At 48.7% G+C, this 10,483-nt stretch overlaps 1 protein-coding gene across 1 annotated transcript in view; it reads right to left on the minus strand.

Moving 5' to 3' along the window:
* Positions 1-324: 324 nt before the first annotated feature.
* The window catches only part of TJP3 (tight junction protein 3), a 22,074-nt gene continuing 11,915 nt past the window's right edge, over positions 325-10,483 (minus strand). Inside the window, exons 8-20 of the mRNA XM_072977964.2 lie at positions 9,997-10,096; positions 9,091-9,155; positions 8,939-9,005; positions 7,723-7,879; positions 7,150-7,258; positions 6,254-6,473; positions 5,737-5,930; positions 5,044-5,139; positions 4,162-4,232; positions 3,363-3,674; positions 3,013-3,270; positions 2,292-2,347; positions 325-1,619 (exon numbers count right to left, since the gene is read on the minus strand). Of these exons, the coding sequence (XP_072834065.2) occupies positions 1,508-1,619; positions 2,292-2,347; positions 3,013-3,270; positions 3,363-3,674; positions 4,162-4,232; positions 5,044-5,139; positions 5,737-5,930; positions 6,254-6,473; positions 7,150-7,258; positions 7,723-7,879; positions 8,939-9,005; positions 9,091-9,155; positions 9,997-10,096 (1,817 nt within the window). The 3' untranslated portion in view covers positions 325-1,507. The remainder of the gene's footprint in view (positions 1,620-2,291; positions 2,348-3,012; positions 3,271-3,362; positions 3,675-4,161; positions 4,233-5,043; positions 5,140-5,736; positions 5,931-6,253; positions 6,474-7,149; positions 7,259-7,722; positions 7,880-8,938; positions 9,006-9,090; positions 9,156-9,996; positions 10,097-10,483) is intronic.

Consider the following 10,483-nt stretch of genomic DNA (forward strand, 5'->3'; position numbering starts at 1 on the left):
ATCCGCAGAATCAGTATCCGCTGGTGCCTTTATCCACGTTCTGAAAATATTAAAAGAGAAATCCTAGAAATAGGTTTCTGAAAATGAAGTGATCAGAAATGGCTACTAGAGGGAGCTAAGAGACCAAGCTCTGTTTAGGGTCCACTCTTAAAATAGTGTTACCCGTCATCCGCGTTTTTCAGCATCTGCGGGAGGGGGAATTGGGACCAATCCTTTGCGGATACGGGGGTCTTTCTCCTGGTTGCTTTGTTTCTGGCCAGGGTTGAACCCACTTTTGCTGGCCAAAGGGAACGATTAATGGGTTAAAAATAAGGGACCTATTAATGGGTTAAAAATAAGTTCTTTATTACAAAGACCCACATTATTATTATTGTTTTGCAACGTGGCAGACGATTCAGTCTCCTTTTCTGCTCACGTAACGTCTACACCCACATCCTTTCAAAGGTAAAAATATGGACTGTTTTAAAAATATCTTAAAAACGGAGGCGAGGGGAAACAGCCCAACTGTACGGACACATTTTGAAAAATACAGGCACGGTTTTAAGTACTTAATTAAAATGATACAGGTCATTGGCACAGTCTTTTACGAACACATCCATAACGCGTTTAAGGGGGAATGCCGAAAACTTTTCGGAGCATAGAAAAGTTACTCAACTATGGAAGAAAATTAAAAGAAGTGGGTTTTTTTTTGCCAAGTCTTGAGGGAAGGGTTATTCGGATTATCGGGGACCCCCAGATCCCAGAATCCGAAAGGCAATCCTGCAGAGGAGGGGCAGGATCTGTCCTCCGTCATCCCAGAGTTCAGGACCCGTCACAATAGGCTTGCACCGACAAGCTAAGTTTTCTTCACTCTGCTGTTCTCTGGCATAATCCACCACTCGCATCATCTGTGGCTGTGGATGATGGGATCTGTAGCCCGACCCAGCCGGAGCAGGAGAGGTGGGGGGTTGTTCCGGTGCCACAGGATGGTCTGATTCGGAGCGTCCTTTCTGGGGTTTTACTCCGAAGGTGCTGAAAGCTCTCCCAGGAGGCTGGTCTACACTGTCCGCTCCGGCAGCTTGGATCATGCTCGTAACGTTCGGATTAAAACCCAGAGCAGAATCAGTTCGACCCCCGACATGAACTGAAGCCACAGAGTTGGCTGAAGGACGGTAAGAGAGGAAAGGGCTTAAGTTTTTTGTAAGGGGTTCAGCAAACGGTCTTCTGGGCTGAAGGCTCCTTATTCTGTGGACACGGCCACCAGAAATTTGATTTTTTTTTTTTTTACCCCCAGGGATCATGGGTTTGCTTCCAACCGTTTTTGAGTTGATGTGATAAAAATTATGGAATGGGGCAAGATGGGGAAGAGAACGCCCTCTTAGTGTTATTAAAAGGCACCAGTAACCAGAGACTTTTTTTCCCTCTGAAAGGGACGGCGCAGTCTTACATACATATATACGTCCTGAAGAAATTGGGGGGGGGGAGGGTTGTGTGGTTTTTTGGGGGGAGACCATGAGGCAGTCCGCATCTACAAATCCGTGGCAGGTCCCCAATCATAGCCGTAATCCTGGTCCGACTCAGAGTCGTAAGCCCGAGCCTGGGTGAACTTCTTCCGGAGAGCCTCGTGTTCGAATTCCCTGCTGAGGGGAGGGAAAAGCGGCGTTAGAAATTAAGCAAAATGTTTTGTCGTTCTTGAACCCCGTTCATTTGTGCAAGGGGACAAACAAAGAGAAACGTTTTTGAACCCCTCGTCCCCCAAGGAGCAGAAAGGGTCCCTTAATACACCTTTAACGCCGCTCTTGCGGTGGGCCGTTGGCCTCGAGAGAAAGCTGCACCCACCCCTTCAGGCAAAAAATAAAAATACATATTTTTCTTTTATTTATTGAAAATACTTTTTTACCCCACCTTTCTCCTTGAGAAGAATCCAACGGTGAAAGACAAGACTTAAAAGCTAAAAACAATGCGTTCTAGGGGCTAAGCATCATTCAAAGGCAAGATTTAAAGGGAAGAACAATGAGTACAAAGAGGCATCTGACATTGTTAAAAGGCGGTGTTCAAGCTAAGAAGAAGAAGGATGCGATTTTTAAAAGAAGGTAGCTGGTGACTGCAGGAAGGCTGGCCTAATGAGAAAAGTCTTTCTCTGCCTGTTTGTAATTTTAGACTCTGATTTTAACCCATAAGTAGATTTCTTCAAACTGGAACTGACCGGGAGCCTTCACACCTATGCAGAGAGCGTCTCAAAAGGCAGACTTAGATTTCTTTTCAAAATTTATTTTCTTAAAAGGGGGGGAGGTCTGGCAGTCAGCCCTTACCTGGTGCCGTATTCTTGACGCCACTGGCCTTCTGGTTGTTGGTCACCCCTGTCCCGCTGCAAAAAATAATTTTAAAAAGGCAATGTGGATCAGCAGTTAAGAGTCACGTCTCTAAAAGCACCCTTTGCAGTATTTAAGGATCACAATATTTCTTTAAAGGAGGTAGAGAAAGGAAACCAGAGTCAGAACCTCAAACGCTAAGCTGATTCGGAAGAAAAAAAGTAATGGATATTTTTCACCTTTTCTCATTTGTGTGATACAGTGGGGACCACAGTGTCTGTCCAGGATCAGTTTCAACCCCTCCAAACCCTGTGGATGCCGGAAACTGTGGATATAGAATCCCCAAAAAGAGACGGGGCAGGGAAGGATAACCTCCGGTTCTCCCTGTTGGCCACGTCTGGTTATACTGTTTGGAAACACATATTTCTAGGTTTTGTTTTCAATTTAAAAATTGTCAGCCAGTGGATACGTGAAACAGCGCATACAGTGAATCTCAGACTAGGTATTTTGCACACAAATCAGGTTTCTTCGATGGGGTGGGGAGAAATTAAAGCATGCAAAAATAAGTCCTTAAGGACAGCCAGCGTGGCAAAGTGGAGAGACTGATGGATTGGGAGACAGGAGACCAGGGTTCGAATCCCCACTCTGCCATGGAATCTCCCTTGCGGGGCTTGTTAAACATCTTCCTTAAACATCTTGCAGGTCTTGAAAGTTCTTTTACCTGATCAATGGGGTACGCCAGCGCAGCCGCCACCCGTGCGTTCAGGTCCAGCTCGGGGCTTCGGTCCGTGGGCTCCGAGGACCGGGAGAGGGCCGGCTCATCGTACGCCTCTTCAAGGTCATTATCCCCGTAGGGTTCGCCTTCAGCATCTGTCTCCTCGTAGTCGCTGTTGGCCCGGCTGTCGCAGGTCAGGTAGCCCGGGCTAGTGCCCGGGGCCGGGTTCAACAGATCCAGGGCTTCCTCCGAGGAGACCTCCACCTGGGGAGACAGGAGAGTCAGGGAGAAATCCAAAGCAGACCACAATCCAAATAAGTGAATACCGATCCCGCGGATAAGAGGCTCCGCCTTACCGGCTCTTCCGTCGTCCAGACAGGGCGCCCCTGCTGGATCCGGATGACATCCTTGAGGCTCTGGTACCAGGTGTTGGAGCCGTCAGCTAGGCTGATGGTGGCCGTGAAGAGGTGGCTCCAGTGCTTGCGCATCTTCCCGGCCTGTGCGTAGAGGCGCCGGGAGCTTTTCTTCGACTCCGGGGCCAGCCACTGCCGCATGGCCTTGACCCCCTGCCGGCTCTCCGGCTCGCAGAAGATCACGATGGGGAAGTACTGGACGTAATTCAGCCGCTCCACGGCCTCCGGGGTGATGTCCAGGAGTGCATGCTTCTCCTGCGGGAACAGAGAGAGGGATGACGTGTCAATCACTCCCCCACGAGCCAATCGCGCCCTCCCAGAAGTAAGGCCCTCCTCCCTTCTGTCTCTTTCTCTCTCTTTCGCCCCCTGGAAGTTAGCCAGTCTTGCGGAGAGCCAGCCGCGTCGGCCAGTGCTTCACTGTCGATCTGTCTGACGGTAAGCCAAAGCCCCATTTTTTATGCCTCCTGCTTCCGAGGTCTTGGAGGGAGTCCCTTGAGGCTGTAAAGTGCCCGTTCACGAGACAACAGGAGTGGAGGAGAACTTGAAACTATTCTGCTGGACCAGCCCTGGCTTGCGCAGCGGGAGGAATTTGACTAAAATCCGGCCTCAGAACTAATACTTTTGTTTTGACAATTAAATAAATGTAGGATCTCGGCAGATCCTTGATAGACCGCCCCCGTCAACAGCACATTTCGCCACGCGATGACCCTTCCTGCCACTCCTGGAATCGTCTGTCCCGTACCTTCTTTGCAATCCGCCAGACAGAGTCCAGCTTGATCACTTTGGCTGAGCCACCTTCCCTGGTGACGCTCTCTGGGAAAACAAGAAAAGAAAACAAAGAAAAATATACATACATTAGGACCCCGGTAACCGCAAGAGATCGGTTCCAAAGCCCCCTCCCCCCCTGTGGATGCCAAAAACTGCGGATATAGCAAATCGTAGATAGTAGGAGCCCTGTGTCTGTGGGTATCTGCTGATTCACTTATCCGCAGTCTGAACCTATTAAAAATATCAAAAGAAAAACTGTAGAAATCTACATTTCTAAAGACAGAGTGATCAGAATTGGCCACGAGAGGGGAACAGAGACTGTGCTATGTAGAGTGTTCACTATTAAAAGAGCATCTGAGTTTAGCATCACTAGGAAGGGATTGGAATCATCATCATCCCACAGATATGGGGGTCCTACTGTATATTGCATAGTCTCTGGTTCCCTCTAGGGCCAGTCCTGGTAATATACGTTGGAAACATGTATTTCTGGGTTTCTCTATTTACATTCATGCCCTGGATAACTGAAACCGTGGTTACGGATCCCAAACATACAGTAGTCGTGCTGTAGATTAAAGGCGTGGGAGAGAGAGAAAGAGATTTGCCCTTTTATAATTTTAGGGAACAATCTGGAGAGAAAAAAAGGTCTGTTTCCTTCTGGGTATTTGGCTCACTTCATTCATTACGACATGGCCTCTGTTTTTATCCAGATAAATCTGGGTAAATCAGAGATGGGGGGAAGGAAATATAAAAGGGCTCCACAAAAAAACCTTTTTCCAGCCCCTTTTTTTGGGGATCCAAAATGCTTCTCACTCCTGCGCTAGCCACTACACTGCGCCACCATCAAAAGACGACTCACCGGCTATTTCAAACTGGTCGGGCATCTCTGTGCTCAGCTTCTGCATGGCTATGTCAGCGATGGGACCGAGGATCACCACCGGGCGCTTGAATGTCGCTGTTGCGGGGGGGGGGCAGGAACAGAAGGAAGGGATGATATTTTTTCTATTAATATTTTAAGACTTTGGATGAGTAAGTGAAACTGCGGATATGGAGACCCTACTGTACGACATACGGAAAAAAGACACACCAAAATAGTAAGGCTGCATACCATTGTAATTGGAGAAGAAACTAAGGGTAGTTACTGTTACAATGCAAAAGGAATTGAATTACTCTGTAATGTAATTTAGTTTTACTGGGGGGGAGAAGGAAATTTACTACAAGCAATTTGTTCCTTGGAACTCGCTTGGTGCAACCTCGGAACAGCCCTAAAACCGTAGAATGGTGATGTTGGAAGGGATTTAAGACCATCTAGTCTAACCCCCCGCTCCCTATGAGATAACCATCAAATAGACACTGAGTTTAAGCACATCTGACGGATGGTGGCCTAACTTTCTCTTGACCACTGGAGGCGCTCATCGCCTTCCCTCCCCCCAGATGTGTCAGACAGAGGGGGGAGGATGGGAGCTGTAGTCAGAGGTGCCAAGACCTGGGGAAAGGGGTCCTCAAAAGCCACCCCCTCAGGGAGAAACCTGACACTTCATGGCCTCCCCACCTTCCTTGAGCACCACTCTTTCATAGGGTGGGTAGCGGCCTTGCTTGGTCAAGGCCGAGAGATCCTCTCGGCTCTTCCGGAGAATTTTCTTGGCACCCCGGAGACCCCTCAGCTTCCAGAACTCGGCCCGGGGTCCCGAGGCAGAGGCGGACGTGGCTTTCAGGACCGACTCCAGGCTGGCGATTTGCTCTGCCCTGAGAGAGAGAGAGAGAGGGAAAAAAGGGGGATCCACGTGGGTGAGGGAGAAGACAAACCGCTGGGGAAGACAATAGTGCTAGGAAAAGCTGGTGGCAGTAGGAAAAGAGGAAGACGAGATACGCGATGGACGGATGCCCTCAAGGAAACCACGACTTTTTGAGTTTACAAGAGGTGAGCCGGGCAGTGGAGGATGGGGTATTTTGGAGAGCGGCCTTTCATAGGGCTGCCAAAAGATCGGGGTTGGCTTGACTGGCACATGAGAACTGCAGGAACCAAGTTGGGTTTCAGAGCATCTACCCATGCCCGCTCATCCCAGTACCTGCTTTGATTTGGGATGATGCCTTTGTCCATCTCTTGAAGATCTTTTCCCATTCTTAAGGCAAGCCAGCTGCCCAGTTTGCCCCGGTACATGGTGTCCACCACGTGGAAGACCTCGCCACGCGTGAAGCTCAACCCGGACGGGGTGTCCTTCTCAAAATCAAAATGGGTGCGGATGTAGAACGAGTCGCCCACGTTGGACTTGATCATCTTCCGGTAGACTTTATAGTATAGCAGGAGAGATAGAGAGAGAGAGAGAGAGAGAAACACACACCATCAACTGAGGTTCAGCACCATCGACCACTGACATTCCACGAAGGAAGTCGTGGGTTACAAGGACCTGTAACATGTTACTTTTTGGGATAACAAAGCTGCTGAAGTACACATGGAAACATGGGTCCCTTCGTTTGTTTTCCTGTCCTCTAGCAACTTCTACTCAGTCCTCCGAAAACATCATCCAAAATCCTCTTCCGTAAATTGTCCGCCATCTGATCAGCAGGGGAAGATTTTCAGTTCACTGAAAAAATCCCTGTTTCGTTCGGAAGTTTGACCGACTCGTGCAAAATCAAGTCTCCTTGTGCGCAGGCTGGGTGAGCCCCAGGACGGAGGAAGGACCTCTTAAATCTGCTTCTGTCCCAGAGCTCACCCAGCTGAAGCACAACAAGACAGATGACACGTGAGTTTGGTGAACCTCCGGAGAGAATCCGGGAGTCTTTAATGACTGAAACGCAGCAATGTCGTTGTCTTTACGCCAGGATAATTAATGGTACAGGATTTGAGTCACAGTTTGGGGCCATTTTAGGCGGCTGAGCCCACCCTTTGGAAATCTTGGTTTAAATCACACGCTTCTCATTGGTAAGCGACGGCCAATGAGGTGCAAACGAGGGGACCACTTACTGTCCTGCTTCCTCTGAACGTGAAGAGACACTTCTTCGCCTGGCCTCAGATCCACGAGGAACTGCACAGCCTCCTCACGAGTCAGGTTCTGGAACACTTTCTCGTTCACCTGCCGGGACAGAGCACGATGAAAATGTATTATAGAAGGGACCCCATATCCGCGGGATCAGCACTCACGGATTCCCTGATCCACCATCCGAAAATATTAAAAAATACCCTAGAAATATAAAGGTGAAACCACAGGAATTGGCCAATAGAGGGAGCCAGAGACCATGTAATATTTTCAGACGGTGGATAAGTGAATCAGTGGATACCGATCCCATATATAAGGGGGTGAAGGCATGGGTATTTGTGAAGCCCAGGAGGGGCCGGATTCTGCTCAAAATACTGGCAATCAGGGAACATCATGGAGAGAGAAAAATCCAGTTCCTTTCCAGGCAACTCTCTGGTGTGCCTACCGCTGGAGACAGGATGCTGGGTTCAACAGACCACGGGTCTAATCCTGAAGCAAACCGTACGATGGGCCCCCTTTCCACCCAAGGGACCCCTCCACGTTTGTGCGGCCCAACATACCTGCAGGATCTGATCTCCTTCCTCTATGCCTTGACTCTCGGCCGGGCTTCCTTCCTGCACGCCGGATACGAATAACCCCACGTCGTTGCCACCGGCCAGCCGGAGCCCAATGTTCCTGGCCTTGATGAAATGAACCAGCTTGGAATCCGGGCTGTAGCTGAAACAGGACCACACCGTCCTTTTCCTAGAGTCTTCCTCAATTCTTACACTAAAATCTCAGTTCCTAATTCAGGGGCATCCGTGATTCTTAACGAAGGTTTGTGATTAACTAGTTAAAAGTAACTTTTCTGAGCAACTAGCTACAAGCAACTTATCTTAGCAACTAGTGACAATAAACATTTCTTAGCAACTAGTTACAAGCAACTTCCCCTAGAAACTAGTTACATCTTGTGACCCACAAGTAGTTAGAAGTAACTTATTATCTACCTAACTACTTTTGCTGCCAACAAGGAATCAAGTAGCACCCACAATGTCACTTTTAAGGTACATGAGTTAACACCTATTGAAGCATAACAAGTTAACACTTATATTTTCAAAAGCAGCATTTTAAGGCATTTTTTCAAAAAAAAATTGGGGGGGGGGTTGTTCTAAAATTACATTAAAGGGACGTGGTGGCGTTGTGGGCTAAACCGCAGAAGCCTCTGGGCTGCAGGGTCAGAAGACCAGCAGTCGTAAGATCGAATCCATGTGACGGAGTGAGCCCCCATTGCTTTGTCCCAGCTCCCCCCCAAGCTAGCAGTTCGAAAGCATGCAAATGCAAGTAGATAAATAGGCACCACCTCAGTGGGAAGGGAAAACGGTGTTCCCTAGTCACGCTGGCCACATGACAACGGAAACTGCCTTCGGACAAGCACTGGTTCTACGGCTTGAAAATGGGATGAGCACCGCCCCCTAGAGTCAGAGATGACTGAACTAAAAATGTCAAGGGGAACCTTTACCTTAAAATTACATTGGATCAGTTCCAAACCCCTGTGGATGCTGAAAGCCGCAGATAATAGCAAACACTATGATAATAGTAATACTAGACATAGTATAGTCTCTAGTGGCCAGTTCTGTGAATTACAGCATAAAATACATATTTCTGACCTTTTTCTTTTTAATATTCTCAGATTGTGGATAAGTGAAGCCACTGGTGTGTGGTTGTGCCACTGCAGCTGGTCCTTATACACAAAAGATGCCCCCCCACCGATTTTGGGGTTCATGCAGCAGTTCTTACCCATCATTTATGGTACTCGGAGCGCCATGATGGGCATCGGTATCGTTCCCAGGATCTCCATCGGCATCTGGAAAAAGAAGCAGCAGATAAGAAAGGCCCTTCTAAACCCAGAGACTTCAGGTTTATTTTCCTTTCCTCCTTGAGGAACATACCAAAAACTGGGGTGACAGACAATTCCTGTACTGGCGCCAGATCTCCACTGGAACCCCTTCTTGACCTGGGGGGGGGAGGAGAAAAAATAAATCAAACTTATGTATATATAGTGTTGCAGTGATGGGCCCCACTTTCAATTGTGCTCTGGATTCGAATCAAGCTGTACATTTGCTTCCCCTTCTCCGGAACTGAATTCGGAGATGCCCCTTCGTCCAGGCCTTGGATGGATTGGTCCAAGTCAAGGCAATTTGGGGCGGAAGGTGCCTCGCACAGCGAGGTTAATCCGTTCCGGATTAACCCTCGCTGTGTGAAACATCGCTCAACGGAAAGTAAAAAGCCATTGGAACGCATTAAACCAATTTGGCCGAATACTTACCATTGTGCGATGTTCCTGGATGGCCGGCAGCCATTTTCGCGCCCTCCCCTCGCTGAATGAGGGCGCGAAAACGCTGCGTGCGGCCATTTTGGACCCGCCTAACAGCTGATGGGCGGGTCGCAAAGCGAAGGTCGGTAAGCGAACCACTTACCGACCTTCGCTCTGTGATTTTCCCCCTATCTAGGTGCCGTTTTGCGATCGCATTTGCGATCGCAAAAACGGCATCGTTGCGCGGATTCGTCGCTCTACAGAGCGACCGTTGCGCGAGGCACCACTGTATTTTTACCAACTCAGGACCCGGCTCTAGCGTTATCCCACCCGGACGTATAAATCGCTTTGGATTCTCGAAAGTCGAATGGGGAAAGAATATAAAGAGTAATAAAATCAAAATGCACATGGACCCAAGTGTTTGGCTTTTTAAATAAAAGCAGGGGATGAAGGATTTGGGCCACATAGGTTTGTCTGCAGCAGATAAAGGATCCAGGGAATCATGGGGTAAAATACCCCGGTATCATAAGGAGAAGCTTACGAGGAAGAATTTCTGTTGGGAGATGCGGGCATTTCTGGAGATATCGGCACCCTTCCGGTGGGCGGAGGTGGAGAAATGTCGGAACCGAGGTCAGAGATATCTGAGGAGGGAGGAAGCGCACAAAAATCAAGGCAAGATGAATTAGTTACTAATTAGTTACTGCAACTAACGAGTAAGGAGTCACAGTAGTTAGTTAAAGAGGAATAAATTATTTCCACGCAGTGTCAGAGCTGTCCACACGGATCCCTCCTACACAAGGCAACAAGACTTCTCCCCCCAGTGGCCCCATGTGGCCCCCGCTTCCTTTTACCATGCTATGGAGGGTGTTTCCTATTATCCGCCATTTTCAGCATCCGTGGAAGGCTTGGAACCAATCCCCCACAGATCCAGGGATCTTTATGGCACCAGGTTCTCCAGACCTTTCCCCTCTTCTCTCTCTCTCTCTCTCTCACACACACACACACACACACACACACACACTCACTTT

Source organism: Pogona vitticeps, chromosome 7, assembly GCF_051106095.1.
Source record: "Pogona vitticeps strain Pit_001003342236 chromosome 7, PviZW2.1, whole genome shotgun sequence".
NCBI lineage: Eukaryota > Metazoa > Chordata > Lepidosauria > Squamata > Agamidae > Pogona > Pogona vitticeps.